This window comes from Pecten maximus, chromosome 5 (genome assembly GCF_902652985.1).
Source record: "Pecten maximus chromosome 5, xPecMax1.1, whole genome shotgun sequence".
NCBI lineage: Eukaryota > Metazoa > Mollusca > Bivalvia > Pectinida > Pectinidae > Pecten > Pecten maximus.
Genome location: NC_047019.1, coordinates 34844734 through 34871185, shown reverse-complemented (window position 1 = coordinate 34871185; position 26452 = coordinate 34844734). Strand labels below are relative to the sequence as shown.

General features: G+C 37.8%; 1 protein-coding gene across 1 annotated transcript; it reads left to right on the top strand.

The window, feature by feature from the left end:
* Positions 1 to 744: 744 nt before the first annotated feature.
* Positions 745 to 26452, top strand: LOC117327884. The gene is made up of 16 exons (XM_033885110.1): positions 745 to 896; positions 1923 to 2128; positions 2392 to 2553; positions 4024 to 4111; positions 6596 to 6713; positions 7032 to 7164; positions 8213 to 8359; positions 8644 to 8841; positions 14016 to 14147; positions 15610 to 15816; positions 16496 to 16657; positions 16840 to 17051; positions 17902 to 18028; positions 18531 to 18686; positions 19088 to 19270; positions 20518 to 26452. Exons 2-16 carry the CDS (start codon positions 1954 to 1956, stop codon positions 20823 to 20825), a joined length of 2508 nt encoding a protein of 835 aa, XP_033741001.1. The 5' UTR covers positions 745 to 896; positions 1923 to 1953; the 3' UTR covers positions 20826 to 26452.

The window sequence follows — 26452 nt, the reverse complement described above, 5'->3', positions numbered from 1 at the left end:
TCACGACTGGAGATATATACCTTACAATGAACAGTTCATCCTCACGACTGGAGATATTCCTTACAATACACAGTTCATACTGACGACTGGAGATATATACCTTACAATAAAGACTTCATCCTGACGACTGGAGATATATACCTTACAATAAACAGTTCATCCTCACGACGGGAGATATATACCTTACAATAAACAGTTCATCCTCACGACGGGAGATATATACCTTACAATAAACAGTTCATCCTCACGACTGGAGATATATACCTTACAATAAAAAGTTCATCCTCACGACTGGAGATATATACCTTACAATAAAAAGTTCATCCTCACGACTGGAGATATATACCTTACAATAAATAGTTCGTCCTCACGATGGAAGATATAGACCTTACAATAAAAATAACGTTAACATAGCCACCAAACACTGTACTTCAACATCGGGATAACTGAGCGGCCGGGAACTGTGGCCTCCCACGGGCAGCCCGTACCGACTGAGCCGGGTACTGAATGTAAACTGGTACCGAGATCCAATACTTTTATGTGGTTCACTTTTCAACGTGGTCCATTTTCAACGGGTATGTAAAGAAAATTTAATATTTGGGTCCGTTTTTCACGGCATCCCGGTTCCATTTCCCACGGCGTTCCATTTTCAACGTTACACGGACGCGTGAGTGATGCCAGACGATGAGCGATTTGATCAGCCCACCAACATCAGACGGAAGACACTCCAGGACCATCCGGGTGTCTAGAACACGAATTAGTAGAACGCATTTTCGGATTATCTCTGACTTTTACCTTTGCGTACATGCATATGGTGTTTAGCAACAAAGTAAACATGATCCGTGATGAAGAGAAAATGTATTGTTTTATGAATGGAACCTGTTTACAAACAATGTGTAAGTTTATCATAAACCTTTTATTAGATATTAATACTGTTCGATAAGTACAGGTATGTCTTCAATTGTGTGTACGAACCCTATGAACTGTATCTGCCTTTTGCAGAATATTAATACTGTAATGGAACGACTAACGGAATAAAATCCATTGTTATAATAATCAAAAACGTCTATTAAAGATATTGTTGAATATACTCACATATAAATCTCACTTCTGATAGAATTCATGATTTGTAAATAAAGGAATATTTGTCGCAGAATGGAAAATGTGATTTAAAACTGAATGTAAGGGAGATAATCACTTGTATATATTTTTGTATACATATACAAGATACAAGAACATTTATAATGTATTTCATTGCGCCAGTGTTCAGGAAGGTCAAATGATTAGATTGTCTGTCTAGAATTTGGAGGTCCTGGGTTCGAGTCCCATTGTGGTCGTTACATTTACTGTTGCATTTTGCACCCTACATCTAAATACCCATGGATTTGGTATAGGGTGCCTGGGTCTCGTGTGGGTCTTTGAGGTGGAAGAATTTGTTAAAGTAGGAGGTATACATTGGAACTGAACTGGGCTGAGCGCTGGTGGCGAGGTAGCTAAAATGGTTAAAGCGTCCGTCTAGACTTGAACTGAGGTCCCTGTTTGAGTCCCAGTCAGGTTGTTGTATATTTCTTCTCCAGTTTTACATTAATTAAATTAAAGACTTGAATTTCAAATGCAGTCCAGAGAGTAGGTGATGGTATATATAATTAGCCCCTACCTAACAAGCCTTTTCTTGCAGCATAAAAATGTCGGGAAGATTACAGATAAACTGCATTACCAAATTCACTTTGATCTTTATGAACGATAGCAGGACATTGTGTTTGGTAGAATAGTCATGTTAAATCTATACTCTACCCTACTAATCACAGAAAACTTAACACAGAAAACTTAAACAACCGTGTCACAGAAAATGTGAAAAAATAAACTCGCTTAACTTCCAATATTTTGATATATACGTTTGATAGATTGTCTTTCTTTCTCAGATTTTGTTGGGAGGTGAGAAGAGAAAGCAGGATGGCGGACTTGTTCCGCTATGCTGGTGATATAGTATTTGATGGACATCCACCATTTCCAGGCCAGATAACAGATGTCCAGCTCAAACAGTTTTCTGAAACAAGTAACTTTTTACAGTGCACCAAACCACTCACCCCTCGGTATCCCTATTTCTTTGGGCAGATCAGAGCATTATGTAAGTATTTGGTATTTTGTTTTATGATTTACATATATTTGTAATGCTAAATTATTACCCTGTTATAAAATATTGTACAGAATTTATAATTCCATTTGATTAATTAAGTAAAACAGACTGGATATTATTTAAAGAAAACATCTTTTTAAAGCACGTACTGAAAAAAAAAACCAGGATAAACTAAGAACCGCTCACTTTTAACATCTCAAATGTATAATCCTAAGGGAACAAAAAAGATTCAAAGATTTCTTCACCACTTTTAGCATCAAAGAGCAAAATTACCATCGGGATAGCTGGACCAAACATTGCTGAGGATGCTCACCCTGGGAAATGGAACAGGACAGTGGGTTACCACAGCAACAATGGCAACTGTTATACTTGTCATAGTGATATCGCAAACAGCAATGGAGAAACTTTTAGAATAGGTATGTTAGTATTAGTAGTAAAATTTGTAATATAAGTTTTAAACTTGTTTCCGAATCCCATTCATATTATAATGGTATGATTGTGTATTGTATATGTATGTATTGAATGAATAAAATAAAGTTTATATTAGAATTTGCTCCACATTGTAGATAAGTTGAAATTTCCTGCACTATTAACAAATTTAATGTTTTCATGTTGAAAATGTGATGAACAAGAAATTGTGAAATCATGTTTTTCTATGAATGTGTAGTTGTCAGTGTGTTGTAATCCGACATTTTAACTGGTTATTCCTATATGTATTATTTATCTAAATAGGCAGTTTTTTTCCCAATTACAAAATATGTGGTTTAAACATGATTACGTCTGACTGACTTCACTGGATACAGTAATATTGTTATACTAGACTGGATACAGTAATATTGTTTTACTAGACTGCATACAGTAATATTGTTTTACTAGACGGGATACAGTAATATTGTTATACTAGACTGGATACAGTAATATTGTTATACTAGACGGGATACAGTAATATTGTTATACTAGACTGGATACAGTAATATTGTTATACTAGACTGGATACAGTAATATTGTTTTACTAGACTGGATACAGTAATATTGTTATACTAGACTGGATACAGTAATATTGTTATACTAGACTGGATACAGTAATATTGTTTTACTAGACGGGATACAGTAATATTGTTATACTAGACTGGATACAGTAATATTGTTATACTAGACTGGATACAGTAATATTGTTTTACTAGATGGGATACAGTAATATTGTTATACTAGACTGGATACAGTAATATTGTTTTACTAGACTGGATACAGTAATATTGTTTTACTAGACGGGATACAGTAATATTGTTTTACTAGACGGGATACAGTAATATTGTTTTACTAGACGGGATACAGTAATATTGTTATACTAGACTGCATACAGTAATATTGTTATACTAGACTGGATACAGTAATATTGTTATACTAGACTGGATACAGTAATATTGTTATACTAGACTGGATACAGTAATATTGTTATACTAGACTGGATACAGTAATATTGTTATACTAGACTGGATACAGTAATATTGTTATACTAGATGGGATACAGTAATATTGTTATACTAGACTGGATACAGTAATATTGTTTTACTAGATGGGATACAGTAATATTGTTTTACTAGACGGGATACAGTAATATTGTTATACTAGACTGGATACAGTAATATTGTTATACTAGACTGGATACAGTAATATTGTTATACTAGATGGGATACAGTAATATTGTTTTACTAGACTGGATACAGTAATATTGTTATACTAGACTGGATACAGTAATATTGTTATACTAGACTGGATACAGTAATATTGTTATACTAGATGGGATACAGTAATATTGTTATACTAGACTGGATACAGTAATATTGTTATACTAGAAATGACACTAACATTTTTGGATGTTATAGGTGATACATTCGGAGTGATGATCACTTACTTTGGCCAAACCATGTCCACCGTGATGTTTGTAAAGAATGGAAAACCAGTGGCAACAAGGTAAATCACCAAACACAATGCTGCCAAAACTGGGACAGGCTTAAATATATGTCTATTTACTATATGTATAGGGAGTGTATGGAACGCTACAGGTAAGGTACCAAGGTTTACCTAAACTATAAGTCTAGTCACCTGGAACTATGGTCTGCTGTGTCAGAAGACATATAAATAAATAATAGATATAGATAAAATATACAGCAAAGATAGGAATAGTGTATCAACTAGACATCAATCCTCTGGTATAAGTATAACTATGTATAGTGTATAAAACTAGACATCAATCCTTTAGTATAATGTATAGTGTATAAAACTAGACATCAATCCTCTGGTATAACTATGTATAGTGTATAAAACTAGACATCAATCCTCTGGTATAATGTATAGTGTATAAAACTAGACATCAATCCTCTGGTATAACTATGTATAGTGTATAAAACTAGACATCAATCCTCTGGTATAACTATGTTTAGTGTATAAAACTAGACATCAATCCTCTGGTATAACTATGTATAGTGTATAAAACTAGACATCAGTCCTCTAGTATAATGTATAGTGTATAAAACTAGACATCAATCCTCTGGTATAACTATGTATAGTGTATAAAACTAGACATCAGTCCTCTGGTATAACTATGTATAGTGTATAAAACTAGACATCAATCCTCTGGTATAACTATGTATAGTGTATAAAACTAGACATCAATCCTTTAGTATAACTATGTATAGTGTATAAAACTAGACATCAATCCTCTGGTATAACTATGTATAGTGTATAAACTAGACATCAATCCTTTAGTATAATGTATAGTGTATAAAACTAGACATCAATCCTCTAGTATAACTATGTATAGTGTATAAAACTAGACATCAATCCTCTGGTATAATGTATAGTGTATAAAACTAGACATCAATCCTCTGGTATAATGTATAGTGTATAAAACTAGACATCAATCCTCTGGTATAATGTATAGTGTATAAAACTAGACATCAGTCCTCTAGTATAACTATGTATATAGTGTATAAAACTAGACATCAATCTCTAGGTATAATGTATAGTGTATAAAACTAGACATCAGTCCTCTAGTATAACTATGTATAGTGTATAAAACTAGACATCAATCCTCTGGTATAATGTATAGTGTATAAAACTAGACATCAGTCCTCTAGTATAACTATATATAGTGTATAAAACTAGACATCAGTCCTCTAGTATAACTATGTATAGTGTATAAAACTAGACATCAATCCTCTGGTATAACTATGTATAGTGTATAAAACTAGACATCGATCCTCTGGTATAACTATGTATAGTGTATAAAACTAGACATCAATCCTCTGGTATAATGTATAGTGTATAAAACTAGACATCAATCCTCTGGTATAATGTATAGTGTATAAAACTAGACATCAATCCTCTGGTATAATTATGTATAGTGTATAAAACTAGACATCAATCCTCTAGTATAACTATGTATAGTGTATAAAACTAGACATCAATCCTCTGGTATAATGTATAGTTTATAAAACTAGACATCAGTCCTCTAGTATAAATATGTATAGTGTATAAAACTAGACATCAATCCTCTGGTATAACTATGTATAGTGTATAAAACTAGACATCGATCCTCTGGTATAACTATGTATAGTGTATAAAACTAGACATCGATCCTCTGGTATAACTGTATAGTGTATAAAACTAGACATCAATCCTCTAGTATAACTATGTATATAGTGTATAAAACTAGACATCAGTCCTCTAGTATAACTATGTATAGTGTATAAAACTAGACATCAATCCTCTAGTATAACTATGTATAGTGTATAAAACTAGACATCAATCCTCTAGTATAACTATGTATAGTGTATAAAACTAGACATCAATCCTCTGGTATAGCTATGTTTAGTGTATAAAACTAGACATCAATCCTCTGGTATAACTATGTATAGTGTATAAAACTAGACATCAATCCTCTAGTATAATGTATAGTGTATAAAACTAGACATCAATCCTCTGGTATAATGTATAGTGTATAAAACTAGACATCAATCCTCTGGTATAGCTATGTTTAGTGTATAAAACTAGACATCAATCCTCTGGTATAATGTATAGTGTATAAAACTAGACATCAATCCTCTAGTATAACTATGTATAGTGTATAAAACTAGACATCAATCCTCTAGTATAACTATGTATAGTGTATAAAACTAGACATCAGTCCTCTAGTATAACTATGTATAGGGTATAAAACTAGACATCAGTCCTCTAGTATAACTATGTATAAGTTTGTACCATCAACCCTCACATGTAATACTGTGTGGTAGATGTAGGTGATCTTCAAAGGATAAGCACTATTCAAAGATACTGTACACCATTATGTAAGTCTAATAAATGTATGTAAATGGGAGGAAGATATAAACGGAAATTTGACTTGAACATTGTCCTTAAGCTTAAACTAAGACTATATAATTACATAATATTTTCCAGATATCACTATGAAACAAACCATGAAGAATTTTTGCCAACAATAACATTGGAGAATGGCCCCATAGATATGGGCATCATGTGGCCAGAAGCTGCTATTGGGGTGCCCAAGTTTGACGACGTGAGTATAAAACTCTCATAAATGTTAAAGAACATCCATTAGCATGGTGTGTTTACTGGTCACACAGACTATATATAGCTAGACTCTGAATGTTAAACTGCTATAGCTGACTGCTGTATGATCTTGTATATATCAAATACCATGGTCGTCATTGATGGTGTTGTCAAAGGTCAGTCCGTATGTCACACAGTGTCAGATGGTTTTCCTATGGAGTCTACAGTTTGAGCAGAGTTATGTATTCTTATAATGTTGATTTTGAGTATACTAAGATGTGATATTATGAACAATGTATTAAATAAATTTATGTTTATTTGACAGAGGAACATGCTCCAATGGATGCATCCAAAATATGTCCAGTACGATATTGCCAAAGAGTTGTTTACATATATTGAAGCTCCAGGTCACCAACTCAGTAGTGTTCCCATACAAAGCCCACAGCCACTAGACAGAGGTAAGGGTCTGTAGCCTCATCTAATGGTCAGTAGAGGTCAAGATAAGGGTCAGTAGCCTCATCTAATGGTCAGTAGAGGTCAAGGTAAGGGTCAGTAGCCTCATCTAATGGTCAGTAGAGGTCAGAGTAAGGGTCTGTAACCTCATTTAATGGTCAGTAGAGGTCAAGTTAGGGGTCAGTAGCCTCATCTAATGGTCAGTAGAGGTCAAGATAAGGGTTAGTAGCCTCATCTAATGGTCAGTAGAGGTCAAGGTAGGGGTCTGTAACCTCATCTAATGGTCAGTAGAGGTCAGAGTAAGGGTCTGTAACCTCATCTAATGGTCAGTAGAGGTCAAGATAAGGGTCAGTAGCCTCATCTAATGGTCAGTAGAGGTCAAGATAAGGGTCAGTAGCCTCATCTAATGGTCAGTAGAGGTCAAGATAAGGGTCAATAGCCTCATCTAATGGTCAGTAGAGGTCAAGGTAAGGGTCTGTAACCTCATCTAATGGTCAGTTGAGGCCGAGGTAAGGGTCAGTAGCCTCATCTAATGGTCAGTACAGGTCAGGGTAAGGGTCAGTAGCCTCATCTAATGGTCAGTAGAGGTCAAGATAAGGGTCTGTAACCTCATCTAATGGTCAGTAGAGGTCAAGGTAAGGGTCAGTAGCCTCATCTAATGATCAGTTGAGGTCAAGATAAGGGTCAGTAGCCTCATCTAATGGTCAGTAGAGGTCAATATAAGGGTATATAGCCTCATTTAATGGTCAGTAGAGGTCAAGGTAAGGGTCTATAGCCTCATTAAATGGTCAGTAGAGTTCGTATCTGGATGTATGAGCTTGGGAAACACATTTACTGTTCTCTTTTCTATCTTGTATCAATTATAAATGGTGTATGCTGAATTTTATTAACATGTACATTTAAGCAGTTTCAATCTACTATTTATCATTTAAAAAATGAAGTTTGCTAGATTGATAAATGCCATCATGATTTGTATAAGCAGTTAGGTGATTATCTGAACATTTTGTAATAATGTGCATGCATGCTTTGAATATTCTTGGCAATACTTTTCAGGTTTCCAGCATTTTGAGATTATTGTACAGGATGTTGGCAGCCCAGGTGTAAGTCCTGCCATAGGTGTCGCCACCTGTAGTCCCATGTCTCCCAGTCCCACGTGTGAATTCCTGAGGGATTACTTTCGATGGATGGCAGATGGAAAAGGTGCATCATACAGTCTAAATATTATCTTTAACATTTATCATATGGTTCTTTTTCAGAACTAAAAAGTGTTTTTATGAAACAAGTACAATGTACCATAATTTACATTAACTTTCTGTGAATCGATGGAAGGGCCATTTTGCAGCACATTTAGATAGACAATTAGCCTTTCAATATGAAACATATATACATGTGGAATCTTACTTATTTTTCCTGCATCCTTCTACAATCTGATTTTGAATCACTGGCTATTTACGTATATAACCCGGAATATCCTTCTTTTGTAGTAGCAAGTGTGAACACCGGAACAGTGGTAGGAATCGGTGTATACTTCAATCCTGATGAGCGGGAGAAACCTGATTTTGACTACAAATCACAACAGTTAGTTATGGTCTTCCTTACGTTTGATAAAAAAGTTTCCCTGGCTAGACACATGATACAGCCAGAAGGAGGCTTCTTTCCACTGGTGGTTCTTAGGAGTGAATGTAAGTACATTATTTATTTTGATAAAGATATCAAAACAGCGTCTCGTTGTTTAGTAGATCCCCACAAGTGTTTCCCGGCTATTGTTATTATCCTGTTTATTTGATTTCACTAGGTATAGCCACTGTACAATTCATTATTAGGTAATAAATGTCTGTTATTACAATGTATTCAATTTAACAACTCTGAAATAATATTTAGAGTACATTTCTACATTACTAATGATGATATCTTGTGGTTGTTAAATCAGGATTTTTATTCTCATGCAATCAAAGAATCAACATTATCTGATAAGATAGTTAAAACAAGGGGAGATAATTGGGGGTTTATTCCTCACAATACAAATCTGTTTGTTCATTAGCTTTTGCTTTGTTTAGTCTGTATATATTTTACTTATATATTGAGTAATACAAGTATATTGCATATTTCATAGATCTATATATAGAATTACTAAGATACATGCACTCTATTGCTACTGTACATGACTTGAAGTACTAGAAAATCTCCTCCTTATGTGAAATTCAGAATCAGACATACCTCATAGACCAAAATTGTAAAGCTCAATTTCATTTATAATTTTAACATATGACAGGGAGACAAATCTTTGTATGAGGAGACTTGTAATATGACTTTTAGCTGTGTATAATGGTCCATGAAGGACTTTGTTGGTCTGGACATGAAGGATTGATGGTCTGGACATGAAGGGACTTTGTTGGTCTGGACATGAAGGATTGATGGTCTGGACATGAAGGATTTTGTTTGTCTGGACATGAAGGATTGATGGTCTGGACATGAAGGATTGTTGGTCTGGACATGAAGGACTTTGTTGGTCTGGACATGAAGGATTGATGGTCTGGACATGAAGGACTTTGTTGGTCTGGACATGAAGGACTTTGTTGGTCTGGACATGAAGGACTTTGATGGTCTGGACATGAAGGACTTTGATTGTCTGGACATGAAGGATTGATGGTCTGGACATGAAGGATTTGTTGGTCTGGACATGAAGGACTTTGATTGGTCTGGACATGAAGGACTTTGATGGTCTGGACATGAAGGACTTTGATTGTCTGGACATGAAGGATTGATGGTCTGGACATGAAGGACTTTGATGGTCTGGACATGAAGGACTTTGATTGTCTGGACATGAAGGACTTGATGGTCTGGACCTGAAGGACTTTGTTTGTCTGGACATGAAGGACTTGATGGTCTGGACATGAAGGATTGATTGGTCTGGACATGAAGGACTTTGATTGGTCTGGACATGAAGGACTTTGATTGGTCTGGACATGAAGGACTTTGATTGGTCTGGACATGAAGGACTTTGATGGTCTAGGACATGAAGGACTTTGATTGTCTGGACATGAAGGATTGATTGTCTGGACATGAAGGATTGATGGTCTGGACATGAAGGATTGTTGGTCTGGACATGAAGGACTTTGATTGTCTGGACATGAAGGACTTTGATTGTCTGGACATGAAGGACTTTGATTGTCTGGACATGAAGGACTTTGATTGTCTGGACATGAAGGACTTTGATTGTCTGGACATGAAGGACTTTGATGGTCTAGACATGAAGGACTTTGATTGTCTGGACATGAAGGACTTTGATTGTCTGGACATGAAGGATTGATGGTCTGGACATGAAGGACTTTGATGGTCTAGACATGAAGGACTTTGATTGTCTGGACATGAAGGACTTTGATTGTCTGGACATGAAGGACTTTGATTGTCTGGACATGAAGGACTTTGATTGTCTGGACATGAAGGACTTTGATTGTCTGGACATGAAGGACTTTGTTTGTCTGGACATGAAGGATTGATGGTCTGGACATGAAGGATTGTTGGTCTGGACATGAAGGACTTTGATTGTCTGGACATGAAGGATTGTTGGTCTGGACATGAAGGACTTTGTTGGTCTGGACATGAAGGACTTTGATTGTCTGGACATGAAGGATTGTTGGTCTGGACATGAAGGACTTTGTTGGTCTGGACATGAAGGATTGATGGTCTGGACATGAAGGACTTTGTTGGTCTGGACATGAAGGACTTTGATTGTCTGGACATGAAGGATTGATGGTCTGGACATGAAGGATTGTTGGTCTGGACATGAAGGACTTTGTTGGTCTGGACATGAAGGACTTTGTTGGTCTGGACATGAAGGACTTTGTTGGTCTGGACATGAAGGACTTTGATTGTCTGGACATGAAGGATTGATGGTCTGGACATGAAGGATTGATGGTCTGGACATGAAGGGACTTTGTTGGTCTGGACATGAAGGACTTTGATTGTCTGGACATGAAGGATTGATGGTCTGGACATGAAGGATTGATGGTCTGGACATGAAGGACTTTGTTGGTCTGGACATGAGGGACTTTGTTGGTCTGGACATGAAGGATTGTTGGTCTGGACATGAAGGGACTTTGTTGGTCTGGACATGAGGGACTTTGTTGGTCTGGACATGAAGGACTTTGTTGGTCTGGACATGAAGGACTTTGATTGTCTGGACATGAAGGACTTTGTTGGTCTGGACATGAAGGACTTTGTTTGTCTGGACATGAAGGATTGTTGGTCTGGACATGAGGGACTTTGTTGGTCTGGACATGAAGGATTTTGTTGGTCTGGACATGAAGGACTTTGTTGGTCTGGACATGAAGGACTTTGTTGGTCTGGACATGAAGGACTTTGTTGGTCTGGACATGAAGGACTTTGTTGGTCTGGACATGAAGGACTTTGATTGTCTGGACATGAAGGACTTTGTTTGTCTGGACATGAAGGATTGATTGTCTGGATATGAAGGATTTTGTTTGTCTGGACATGAAGGATTGATTGTCTGGATATGAAGGACTTTGTTTGTCTAGACATGAAGGACTTTGTTTGTCTAGACATGAAGGACTTTGTTGGTCTGGACATGAAGGATTGATTGTCTGGATATGAAGGATTTTGTTTGTCTGGACATGAAGGACTTTGTTGGTCTGGACATGAAGGATTGTTGGTCTGGACATGAAGGACTTTGTTGGTCTGGACATGAAGGATTGATGGTCTGGACATGAAGGATTGTTTGTCTGGACATGAAGGATTGATGGTCTGGACATGAAGGACTTTGTTTGTCTGGACATGAAGGACTTTGATTGTCTGGACATGAGGGACTTTGTTGGTCTGGACATGAAGGATTGATGGTCTGGATATGAAGGACTTTGTTTGTCTGGACATGAGGGACTTTGTTGGTCTGGACATGAGGGACTTTGTTGGTCTGGACATGAAGGATTGATGGTCTGGACATGAAGGACTTTGTTGGTCTGGACATGAAGGATTGATTGTCTGGACATGAGGGACTTTGTTTGTCTGGACATGAAGGATTGATGGTCTGGACATGAAGGACTTTGATGGTCTGGACATGAAGGACTTTGTTTGTCTGGACATGAAGGATTGATGGTCTGGACATGAGGGACTTTGTTTGTCTGGACATGAAGGATTGATGGTCTGGACATGAGGGACTTTGTTTGTCTGGACATGAAGGATTGATGGTCTGGACATGAAGGATTGATGGTCTGGACATGAAGGATTGATGGTCTGGACATGAAGGATTGATGGTCTGGACATGAGGGACTTTGTTTGTCTGGACATGAAGGATTTTGTTGGTCTGGACATGAAGGACTTTGATGGTCTGGACATGAAGGATTGATGGTCTGGACATGAAGGATTGATGGTCTGGACATGAAGGACTTTGTTGGTCTGGACATGAAGGACTTTGTTGGTCTGGACATGAAGGACTTTGTTGGTCTGGACATGAAGGACTTTGTTGGTCTGGACATGAAGGATTGATTGTCTGGACATGAGGGATTTTGTTTGTCTGGACATGAAGGATTTTGTTGGTCTGGACATGAAGGACTTTGATGGTCTGGACATGAGGGACTTTGTTTGTCTGGACATGAAGGATTTTGTTGGTCTGGACATGAAGGACTTTGATGGTCTGGACATGAAGGACTTTGTTTGTCTGGACATGAAGGATTGATGGTCTGGACATGAAGGACTTTGTTGGTCTGGACATGAAGGATTGATGGTCTGGACATGAAGGACTTTGTTGGTCTGGACATGAAGGACTTTGTTGGTCTGGACATGAAGGATTGATGGTCTGGATATGAAGGATTGATGGTCTGGACATGAAGGATTGATGGTCTGGACATGAAGGATTGATGGTCTGGACATGAAGGATTGATGGTCAGGACATGAAGGACTTTGTTGGTCTGGACATGAAGGATTGATGGTCTGGACATGAAGGATTGATGGTCAGGACATGAGGGACTTTGTTGGTCTAGACATGAAGGACTTTGTTGGTCTGGACATGAAGGATTGATGGTCTGGACATGAAGGATTGATGGTCTGGACATGAAGGATTGATGGTCTGGACATGAAGGACTTTGATTGTCTGGACATGAAGGACTTTGATTGTCTGGACATGAAGGATTGATGGTCTGGACATGAAGGACTTTGTTGGTCTGGACATGAGGGACTTTGTTGGTCTGGACATGAAGGATTTTGTTGGTCTGGACATGAAGGACTTTGATGGTCTGGACATGAAGGATTGATGGTCTGGACATGAAGGATTGATGGTCTGGACATGAAGGACTTTGTTGGTCTGGACATGAGGGACTTTGTTGGTCTGGACATGAAGGACTTTGTTGGTCTGGACATGAAGGATTGATGGTCTGGACATGAAGGATTTTGTTTGTCTGGATATGAAGGACTTTGTTGGTCTGGACATGAAGGATTTTGTTTGTCTAGACATGAAGGACTTTGTTGGTCTGGACATGAAGGATTGATGGTCTGGACATGAAGGACTTCGATGGTCAGGACATGAGGGACTTTGTTTGTCTAGACATGAAGGATTGATGGTCTAGACATGAAGGACTTTGTTTGTCTGGATATGAAGGATTTTGATTGTCTGGACATGAAGGACTTTGATTATCTGGTCATGCTAATTTATAGTAATTCATTTGCCAAGAACATACATGTAAATTTTATCAATCATTTAATCATTAGAAACAAGAGAGTTGATGATGTGTGTACCTTCAATGAATACTTTACACACAAAAATTAAAATCCAACATGGCTGTCTTCAGCTTGTATTGGCTTAGGTATGATTTTAATTCCATCTTTCGCTCTTTCCATCAAACAGGTTCCAAAGTGAAGATTGACACACAGTCACACCGGACTATACCTATCACCGAGTACCAAACATACGACCAGCTGTTCTGGGAATCGTTTGAGGAAACTCAGAATAAGATCATGGAAGACACACTTGAAAGAGGTAGGGAATATTACTTATGTACAGTATATATCTTGGCAGTATGTATTATATACACTCTGTAATCAGTGGCTGTATTCAATCCTAGTGAACAGTATGAATGATCAGTGGCTGTATTCAGTCTAGTGAAGAGTGTGAATGATCAGTGGCTGTAATCAGTCACTGTAGTCAATCCTAGTGAACAGTGAGAATGATCAGTCGCTGTATTCAGTCTAGTGAAGAGTGTGAATGATGAGTTGCTGTAGTCAATCCTAGTGAACAGTGTGAATGATCAGTCGCTGTATTCAGTCTAGTGAAGAGTGTGAATGATCAGTCGCTGTAGTCAATCCTAGTGAAGAGTGTGAATGATCAGTCACTGTATTCAGTCTAGTGAACAGTGTGTATGAGCAGTCGCTGTAGTCAATCCTAGTGAACAGTGTGAATGATCAGTCGCTGTATTCAGTCTAGTGAAGAGTGTGAATGATCAGTCGCTGTAGTCAATCCTAGTGAAGAGTGTGAATGATCAGTCGCTGTATTCAGTCTAGTGAACAGTGTGTATGAGCAGTCGCTGTAGTCAATCCTAGTGAACAGTGTGAATGATCAGTCGCTGTATTCAGTCTAGTGAAGAGTGTGAATGATCAGTCGCTGTAGTCAATCCTAGTGAACAGTGTGAATGATCAGTCACTGTATTCAGTCTAGTGAACAGTGTGATAGATCAGTCGCTGTATTCAGTCTAGTGAAGAGTGTGAATGATCAGTCACTGTATTCAGTCTAGTGAAGAGTGTGAATGATCAGTCGCTGTAGTCAATCCTAGTGAAGAGTGTGAATGATCAGTCGCTGTATTCAGTCTAGTGAAGGGTGTGAATGATGAGTCACTGTATTCAGTCTAGTGAAGGGTGTGAATGATCAGTCGCTGTATTCAGTCTAGTGAAGAGTGTGAATGATCAGTCGCTGTATTCAGTCTAGTGAAGAGTGTGAATGATCAGTCGCTGTATTCAGTCTAGTGAAGAGTGTGAATGATCAGTCGCTGTATTCAGTCTAGTGAAGAGTGTGAATGATGAGTCGCTGTATTCAATCTAGTGAAGGGTGTGAATGATCAGTCACTGTATTCAATCTAGTGAACAGTGTGAATGATTAGCAAGTCCCAATGATCACATGTGATTGGTCTCAATATTCAGCCCTGATAACAAACTTTTACAGTAAATCCTGTGATGTACATATAGGTGGATTAAAGTTGTAATGCAGTCACAAGTTGGACTTAACTAATACTGATGTGGCACTTCAACAGTGACCATAGCTACAATTATAATAAAAACTCAGCTTCAAAGTGGAAACTTGATGGAAGATAAAATTGTGATAGTTTACGAAAAATATTGTGATACACATTACCATTAGTAGGAAATCAAGTACAAGGTATATGTGTCTTGTTTGAAGTGTTGCCAGAAATTGATTTTATTTTTTGCATGTATATTTATTTTTCTTTCAGCACTGCGACCATTTGTGTTCAGAAAGTCTGATGTTTTAGACATTGAGATACCAGTGTGTGACATACACAAAGTTCAGCCACCTGATATGAGCAAACAACACTGTACTATTCGACTTCCCGCAGAACATATGGGTATACATGTGGTACAGTTCCTAAAGCCAATGACAGCAGAGGAGAACCATTACTACATGGAAATCAAGACTCTAAGTGGGTAACATTCTATTACAATATGCCATACTTCTGCTGTAAGTTGTAACTTCACAATCAAATCATGATATTGTGACAGATACAGTAACTGTAAAATGCTGTAACTTTACTGTCAAATCATATGCTGACTGCTATAGAAACTGTAATATGCTGTAAATTTACAATTAAATCATGATATTCTGACAGGGTAATAAACAGTTGTATCACATCACTTTATAGAGCAACCATTTATTCCACCAGTAATGATAATTTAAGTGCAGATTTAAGATCACGTTTTTGTGTTCAGCACATTAGCTAGTGTATGAACTCTGGAACTGTGCATGAATTTTAACTTCATGTATATACAGGCACTCGTCTCGTCTGTCAATATCCTGATATACTATATACAGGCACTCGCCTCGTCTGTCAATAACCTGATATACCATATACAGGCACTCGCCTCGTCTGTCAATAACCTGATATACTATATACAGGCACTCGCCTGGTTTGTCAATACACCTAATATATATATATGAAAACTGCAGTTAGCATGATCATAATTTAGTACAATACCTATAATACTAAAAATGCTAAATCATATAAAATCTCCTTCATTGATGTGAACTACTAATGTAGATATTCTGTTATGTTACATAAGTAATTCTTTACCAATAAAATAACACATTCTCTACTTTTCCAGATGAAGACTCTGTGGTAACAATCGGTCTGGCTAATGAACAGTTCTCTCTGAAGAAACACCCAGGGAAGGTCATGAATTCAACAGGCTGGTCCTCACGAGGGGGGCGCATGTACTACAACGGTAACTACCAAGGCTACACCATGGGGGAGTGGTATGAGGAAGGTGAGTTCTCCAATATATTTCACCTCTGTTTAATGGCCAAACTCACTAAACAAAGTCATTGTAATATTCTTATATCAGATCCATTTTAGATCATGTTCCTATAAATGTTGATTACATTTTATACTTCTGTATCTAATAGTACAACGTTTATATGTTAAACTGGCTGTGGTTTTCCGTTGAAGGTGATACAGTGGAGTTAGAGTTGAGTAACATTGGTCACAAGTGGCCTGTAGCAATGTTCCGTAAGAACACCAAGGCTGTTGGGACCCGCCACTACACTGTTTTAGACCCATCCCAGATGCTGCCCACCATATCACTGTGTGGTAATGGCTATGAGGTGGAGGTGCACGTGTTCTGGCAGACAAAAATCTTCAAGACAACAGACATATCAGTGGTGAGTCCATCTTTGATACCCCTAATGAGTAAAGACCCTGGCTGTTAATAGGACGTTAAACAAACCAAACCCCTAATGTGTTATGACCCTGGCTGTTAATAGGACGTTAAACAAACCAAACCCCTAATGATTCCTTTCACTCTCTGCTCTGTGCACCACAGGATTATGTAGATATTGTGATAAGTGTAAATTGGTTCCACGATGTATATTGAACAAATTCAAGGTCACCACATTGGCTGGCTTTGAACTTGGTTGTTGCTCCCCAGTAGACTTTTAAAGAAAGGCATCAGATTTGTGATTGGTCAGGGGTTTTTTTTCTGGCGCCGATCAAAAATCTAGTTGTTTGCCTGCAATTTTGATATTACATATTCCAGGGTTGTAGATAATCAAAGTAACCCCTGGGGTATCGAGGATGTGGTGAGTCCTGTACTCACTCCTGTCAATTAACAGCACATCTTACACCTGTAGGGAGATACCTGTAAATGTTTATATACACGTATATTGTATTTGAAAGAAAGGCAACAAACACTGGTCTCATTGTACTTAGAACAAGATTTAGTACATTGTAAATATCTGTTGTAGTGATAAACTATATCACTCAACTTAATTGTTAGATATTCCTACTACATAAATATTATTCCTTATACATTTGTTTTTGAAGGTATTGATTTCTGTACAGTCCAAGTTATTTTATTTCAAAAAATGATTCTGTTTTAGAGCTAGTTTTTCCAGAAGCTAAATCAAAAGTGAATCTCATTATCAATAATATAATCCAGTAAAATGTTCAAGGATCATTAAAAAAATCCTTAATTATCTCCCTTAATTGCCCTTATTCATGTTTTTCTTTCAGAATCAAATAAAGAACTGGGTACTGCCAAGTGGATCAGAAGTAGATGAAGAAAACAATATTGCTATGGTTCCTGACCACATAGAACCCATCATGCTGCAGTCACCCTATCCCTTCAGGCCAGACCAAGGTACAACTCACTGATATGCTCCAAGATCAAAATCTACCTGGTAGTTTTTGATTACAAAAATTTGTATGTATCCTGTACAGTATTGTTCTCCAGCGAGTAAAACAACAATCATCCAGGGCAGATCTGTGGTATCCAGTATTACAGTTCCTTCATCGTGAGACTGATGTCATCAGCACTTGTACCATGACATTCATATACATATACTGTAAACGTGAAAATTTACATGAAGGTCATTCAGCCACAAACATTTCTCTCACACGTATTATTTTGTATGTTGTATTTCTGAAACATGTGCTGATGAAAGAAAGGTACATTGATTGTGTAAATAACCCCCATGTGTACAGTTTCTCTATCAAAATCATGAAATTAAACCCCATCAGAAATAGACACAATTCAAGGACAGTATTGTCGTCATTTTGTTATTTAATAATCCCAAATGATACTAATATAAACTAATATTCATGTATGTTGTATATATTGTATGAGTGTTAATATGTTTCAGACTATGACTTTTTTGAGATAGAGCTGATAGATGATTTTGACGCTGAACACATTCCAGCAGGAATAGCAGTGAGCACGCCCTGTTTTCAGGAACTAGAGCTGACAAAGTCCTCTATCTACAGACAAGATGTTGTCAAGTTCTTGGCTCAGCAAGAAGGTATTTACTTTATCTAAATATCTTGGATTTGTTTGTAGCATTTAAAGATCATACTGAATTGCTTAAATCATACTATTAAAATAGATATACTGTATATTATGGAAATTGCTTTTTTAAATTTTACATTTTGAAGATTTAAAGTTTCTGCTTGCTACAGTGTAATAAGTGTATTTTTTTCCTATGTTACTTGAATACATACCACCTGGTAGATGAAGTCATTAAAAATGTTATGGTAGTAGCTGTGATTCATGGGAAAAAAAAGAATATTTAATTTCATCGGTCGCCGAAAAAAACGATAATCTTTAGAGCAATTATGGTAAATGATAGATGAATATAATAGTGCCTCAATAAGACTATTTTTTTTGTATTATTACTTACTGGTGGACAATGTTCTGTTGAAGCACTGGAAGCTGTATCCAAAGGACAGAAGATTGGTTGGGGAATGATAATCCCTGAATCAGAGCAGGACAAGGAGGACAAGCTGGTGATTCTGTATCTTTGTATAGACAAGAGCATCGCTATCACCCGGGTCATGTACCTCCCTCAGGGAGGCTTCTACCCATTCATTATACTGCCCCAATCAGGTAGGTCATTATACAGAGGTACGACCCTAACACCCGGGTCATGTACCTCTCTCAGGGGGGCTTCACTGCCTCAATCAGGTAGGTCATTATACAGAGGTACGACTCTAACACCCGGTCATGTACCTCCCTCAGGGAGGTTTCTACCCATTCATTATACTGCCCCAATCAGGTAGGTCACTATACAGAGGTACGACTCTAGCACCCGGTTCATGTACCTCCCTCAGGGAGGCTTCTACCCATTCATTATACTGCCCCAATCAGGTAGGTCACTATACAGAGGTACGACCCTAGCAACCAGGTCATGTACCTACCTCAGGAAGGCTTCTTCCCATTCATTATACTGCCCCAATCAGGTAGGTCACTATATAGAGGTACGACCCTAGCACCCGGGTCATGTACCTCCTTCAGGGAGGCTTCTACCCATTCATTATACTGCCCCAATCAGGTAGGTCACTATACAGAGGTACGATCCTAGCACCCGGTTCATGTACCTCCCTCAGGGAGGCTTCTACCCATTCATTATACTGCCCCAATCAGGTAGGTCACTATACAGAGGTATGACCCTAGCAACCAGGTCATGTACCTACCTCAGGAAGGCTTCTTCCCATTCATTATACTGCGCCAATCAGGTAGGTCACTATACAGAGGTACGACCCTAGCACCCGGTTCATGTACCTCCTTCAGGGAGGCCTATACAGAGGTACGACACTAGCACCCGGTTCATGTACCTCCCTCAGGAAGGCTTCTTCCCATTCATTATACTGCCTTAAGCAGGTAGGTCACTATACAGAGGGTCCACTCCATTGCTGAAGTATTGTGGGATGAATTCTTGTCAATCATGTAATGAGAGAGGGTTCATTATTGTACATTGTATCAATCAATTGCTATACAGAAGGCGATGTATCATTGGTCAGTACCCTCTCTAATGAAAGGTTCTAAATATATAAGTACCATGCCTCCACTAGGTACAAGTCCTATATTTAATAATTATAAAATTGAAAATCGTTATACATTGTAAATCAAATCATTGTTATTCTGCAGTGTGAGTTTATTTATAAATATTGCCTCAGTCAAACACTTCATCAAAGAGACACTACCCAGTAGTGAAATGTACAAATCCATTAAAAGTTTTCATATAGAGATGACAAACCATTCAGCCTTCTCATATGTGTACAGTTATTACCTCACAGCAACATTACCAATATATTATATGTACATCACTGATGGAAATCTATTTACATTTTCAGTAAACAGAGTAAAATTGACTAACACAATCCATATTGAGGAACACCCAATCACTACAAGCATACAGGAACAGTTCATCAGCCAAGCTCAGGAAGTCATTGCCAAAGAGAAGGAGGAGATAGCTCAGGGCAGGGATCCGCTTGACCTGGAAATAGACAAAACAAGACTGTTCAAGGTGTGGGATGACACCAAAACAGAAACACCTTCCAAAATTGAAACGGCCAGATTTGCAAAGGTTGCCATGGCAGCAACAGTGATTGAAAGAAAACGGATTGAAATGAAAGGGTCAAAAACTTGTGTGATATTGTGATAATGATTTTTAGATATTGTAGTTCTGATGTAAAGTATTGGTGGACCTAGTGTACACATAAGTGAGAAGTGGCTGGTCCAGTGGTGGAGTGGATGCCAAGGTGGCCGAAGTTGGATATGAATAACTCCATTTTCCTCCCACATTTATATGAACCCTGTGCACTAATATTCCAGTCCAAGATGAAGTTTATTTAAGATTAAATAAAAATGAAAGGGAAATCACCTGTACTCATTCCAACAGAGACATTTAACAGGGTGAATTATGAACTTGGAATAATTAAACCTTTATGTATACTGAGGGAGTTAATCTACAAGCTTGAGTCTAAAACAGATACAAAAATTAAAAAAAACTCTAGCTGTATGCTCCCAAGAGAGTTTAGAAAGACATTAGGTGGTTGTTAAAGGTCCAATACCTACAGATAATGATGTATGTACCAAGAACTTCAAATTATTAATTATGACCATTATACCAGTATTGGAAATCCTTCTTTATACATCGGGGATTGTCTCAAGTAGTCCAACCTTATTTCAGTATAAATCTAGAGATTCATTATCTTTGTCACAATACGTTTATTGGCCACATTAATCACTGGTTCTCCGTCATCCTGCCAATGATCATCTAACTACTGGTTAATTTGTCCACTCTTCTGTCAATCCTTTTAGGGACTTACCTGTCTTCTTCATTCAAAATAGACCATGAGTGTTCCAGCCAGCCCACAGTACAATCACCATGGTTACTGTAGCTAAGGTCACCAACTATCATTATATTACTGTTGGTGGGTGGGACTACGACTGGTGGATCCACATGGCTGCTAGTATAACCTACATCAAGTGATTCTCTAGTCATACTAGCAAATGTGTATATCAAAACATCCACATGTGTGCGAGTTGTTTCTGTGTTGATCATATCATGGCAGTGAAGTTTTCGACCTGTTGTATGATGAGCAGTAGTTGTTTTTTTAGTGTTTATGGTTTGAAATTTGTTTTTACGAAAAAAGATATTAGGTTTTTATGAAGAAATGTTGACAAAGGTTTTTATGAAGAAATGTTGACAAAGTGCTCAGCTGATCTAATGTGATTTGTCATTTAGTCTTGTAACTTGAATTCACATGAATATGTCATGGAAACAGAATGCCAAAATATTGATTTAGCAGAATTAAAACAAACAGATTGAAAAGGTACAAACTCTAGGATATCCATGAAGATGCACACTGTACATATAATTTACCTGGTACTCGGTGTCCAAGTTCTGGTACTCGGTGTCTGAGAACAACTTACAATCGTCCTGGTACTCGGTGTCTGAGAACAACTTACAATCGTCCTGGTACTCGGTGTCTGAGAACAACTGACAATCGTCCTGGTACTCGGTGTCTGAGAACAACTTACAATCGTCCTGGTACTCGGTGTCTGAGAACAACTTACAATCGTCCTGGTACTCGGTGTCTGAGAACAACTTACAATCGTCCTGGTACTCGGTGTCTGAGAACAACTTACAATCGTCCTGGTACTCGGTGTCTAAGAACAACTAACAATCGTCCTGGTACTCGGTGTCTGAGAACAACTGACAATCGTCCTGGTACTCGGTGTCTGAAAACAACTTACAATGGTCCTGGTACTCGGTGTCTGAGAACAACTTACAATCGTCCTGGTACTCGGTGTCTGAGAACAACTGACAATCGTCCTGGTACTCGGTGTCTGAGAACAACTTACAATCGTCCTGGTACTCGGTGTCTGAGAACAACTTACAATCGTCCTGGTACTCGTGATCGGTGTCCGAGAACAACTTACAATCGTCCTGGTACTCGGTGTCTGAGAACAACTTACAATCGTCCTGGTACTCGGTGTCTGAGAACAACTTACAATTGTCCTGGTACTCGGTGTCTGAGAACAACTTACAATCGTCCTGGTACTCGTGATCGGTGTCCGAGAACAACTTACAATTGTCCTGGTACTCGGTGTCTGAGAACAACTTACAATCGTCCTGGTACTCGGTGTCTGAGAACAACTTACAATCGTCCTGGTACTCGGTGTCTGAGAACAACTTACAATCGTCCTGGTACTCGGTGTCTGAGAACAACTTACAATCGTCCTGGTACTCGGTGTCTGAGAACAACTTACAATCGTCCTGGTACTCGGTGTCTGAGAACAACTTACAATCGTCCTGGTACTCGGTGTCTGAGAATAACTTACAATCGTCCCGGTACTCGGTGTCTGAGAACAACTTACAATCGTGGCATAGTGTCATCGCCCATTGTCATCCTTCTTCAGAACTAGATCTGGATTACTTGCATACTTGCACATCAGGACTTTTTTCGGTTACAAAAATACAGGTAAAAGATATTCATGAACTCCAAACCGATTCTTAGTCATTATTTGTCCTAGCTGTGGTCATTATTTTAACCATTTGCAATCTGGTTCTAGTCATATCATGATTATTTATATACATGTACTTTATATAGAGTATGAGTGGATAATAACTTATAATGAGACAAGCATTCGAGACTAGTTATTGACATTCTATTATGCAGAAAGAAATAACAATAGGTCAGATAATGATCCAGCAGTGTCTTGGGAATCTCCAACACACACTCCTGTCCAGCAGTGTCTGGGGAATCTCCAACACACACTCCTGTCCAGCAATGTCTTGGGAATCTCCAACACATACTCCTGTCCAGCAATGTCTTGGGAATCTCCAACACACACTCCTGTCCAGCAATGTCTTGGGAATCTCCAACACATACTCCTGTCCAGCAATGTCTTGGGAATCTCCAACACATACTCCTGTCCAGCAATGTCTTGGGAATCTCCAACACACACTCTTGTCCAGCAGTGTCTTGGGAATCTCCAACACATACTCCTGTCCAGCAATGTCTTGGGAATCTCCAACACACACTCCTGTCCAGCAGTGTCTTGGGAATCTCCAACACACACTCCTGTCCAGCAGTGTCTTGGGAATCTCCAACACACACTCCTGTCCAGCAGTGTCTTGGGAATCTCCAACACATACTCCTGTCCAGCAGTGTCTGGGGAATCTCCAACACACACTCCTGTCCAGCAGTGTCTGGGGAATCTCCAACACATACTCCTGTCCAGCAGTGTCTGGGGAATCTCCAACATTCCTTTTTCTGCTTGTTTTATTATCATTTAGACAATTTCACCTACAATGTAAAAGATATTTAACTTCTATCATGTTTATGCAAAAAATGTTTTAGTTAAATTGTTAGAATATCAATATTTCAAATTCTAGCTATTGGACTTTTTAGTATTAGTATTAGAAAGTCATGGTTTTTATGATCGAGAGTGTATGTGTCTGACTTGATTTATATGAGAGTGTATGTATGTGTCTGACTTAATTTATGTGAGAGTATATGTGTCTAACTTGATTTGTATGAGAGTATATGTGTCTGACTTAATTTATATGAGTGAATGTGTCTGACTTAATTTATGTGAGAAAACAGAAAATTGGTTTCTCCCGTAGTCAGTTTCATGAAATTCTATCATATTGATTAATTCTTCCACGAATCGTAAATAGCCAATAATGGTGTTTTGAAATATGCATCAAAGGACAGAACAATCTATTATTCTTGATTCGTTAATTCTTCAAAATTCCTGAAATGAAATCCTTTATTTATCCTCTTTCTCACATAACTGTTGACAATGTACATATGATACACTCATTCATTTCCATGGAATTTTCTCTCAGGTAATGTATGGTATTGGTTACCACTTGTGAATGATGTGCCTGTCCAACATGGGGCCAGTCTCATCAATATACCTTAACTATGGAAGTTCCTGAACTTAAAAATTGCCACAGGAAAGCGCTAGCTTACAGAATTTAAGGAGGGTACATTAACTATGAATATTTCCTTCAAACTCTGTTATGCTTTCCCATGGAATTTTTTAAGTTAAGGGAATTCCTCAGTTAAGAGAATTCTTAAAGTTAAGTAATATTGATAAAATTAGGGTAGCAGTCATTAAGTAAAGGTGCACACTGGTCAAGATTTTCATTTGAAGCTTTTCTCTCTGCTCAGATATCCACATCTTGCCAAGTGAAGTAGAATTTTATCCTTAATATTACATACATTTTGTGATTAATATGTTATGAATACACTTGCTGATACTCCAAAAGTTAAGCTGTTACAGTTCTAGATTTCATTACTTATGATTGCTCAAAAAGGCTTTTGTTTAAGGAGTATGGGGGAAACCTTAAAGCTTGCCAATATTAAATGATAATTAATATTATGGGATACTCTCAGGTCAAGCTTAATTATTGTCTCTTATGATATAACTATATATTTTCATGTATGAAAGGAATATATTTTAACAGATATTTTATACAAAAATCTATAATCAAACTATTATTAAGGATAGTTGAGTTTGTTGAAATAGTGCCATGTCTATATATACTTGTTATGCAGCTCAATAGATTGATATCTGATTAGTATAAAACAATATATATATACATGTATGGAAGGCACCAGGTAGATATGTTTTGTGCTTTGTTATTGTTTCAATTATAGTTGATATAATTGTAATATTTTTTTAATGTGTAGATTTACTTGATTTTCCTATTGATACTGTTATACCTCCGGTAATCTATTCCATATTTCAATGACCTTAACTGTTTTACTGTGTTATAGAGTAAGATGTCGGCCTGTAGTTATTCAATAGCCATTACTGTTTTACTGTGTCATAGAGTAAGATGTCGGCCTGTAGTTATTCAATAGCTTTTACTGTTTTACTGTGTTACAGAGTAAGATGTCTGCCTGTAGTTATTCAATAGCCTTTACTGTTTTACTGTGTTATAGAGTAAGATGTCTGCCTGTAGTTATTGAATAGCCTTTACTGTTTTACTGTGTCACAGAGTAAGATGTCGGCCTGTAGTTATTCAATAGCCTTTACTGTTTTACTGTGTTATAGAGTAAGATGTCTGCCTGTAGTTATTGAATAGCCTTTACTGTTTTACTGTGTCACAGAGTAAGATGTCGGCCTGTAGTTATTCAATAGCCTTTACTGTTTTACTGTGTCACAGAGTAAGATGTCTGCCTGTAGTTATTCAATAGCCTTTACTGTTTTACTGTGTCACAAAGTAAGATGTCTGCCTGTAGTTATTCAATAGCCTTTACTGTTTTACTGTGTCACAAAGTAAGATGTCTGCCTGTAGTTATTCAATAGCCTTTACTGTTTTACTGTGTCACAAAGTAAGATGTCTGCCTGTAGTTATTCAATATTATGACTGATGTGTAGATATTTGTTGGTTTGTCATTTCTGGTCAAGGGGCAAAACATGGAGGTAGTTATAGCCTGATATGGCAGATCAGGGGTAAAACATGGAGGTATAGTTATAGCCTGATATGGCAGATCAGGGGTAAAACATGGAGGTATTTATAGCCTGATATGGCAGATCAGGGGTAAAACATGGAGGTAGTTATAGCCCGATATGGCAGATCAGGGGTAAAACATGGAGGTAGTTATAGCCTGATATGGCAGATCAGGGGTAAAACATGGAGGTAGTTATAGCCTGATATGGCAGATCAGGGGTAAAACATGGAGGTAGTTATAGCCTGATATGGCAGATCAGGGGTAAACATGGAGGTAGTTATAGCCTGATATGGCAGATCAGGGGTAA

Excerpts from the sequence above, each read along its gene's own strand:
- LOC117327884 (XM_033885110.1), top strand. The coding sequence starts at position 1,954 with ATGGCGGACTTGTTCCGCTATGCTGGTGATATAGTATTTGATGGACAT. Across the intron at positions 7,165-8,212 it reads CCCACAGCCACTAGACAGAG|GTTTCCAGCATTTTGAGATT; the intron begins GTAAGGGTCTGT and ends AATACTTTTCAG. Across the intron at positions 16,658-16,839 it reads GGGGGAGTGGTATGAGGAAG|GTGATACAGTGGAGTTAGAG; the intron begins GTGAGTTCTCCA and ends TTTCCGTTGAAG.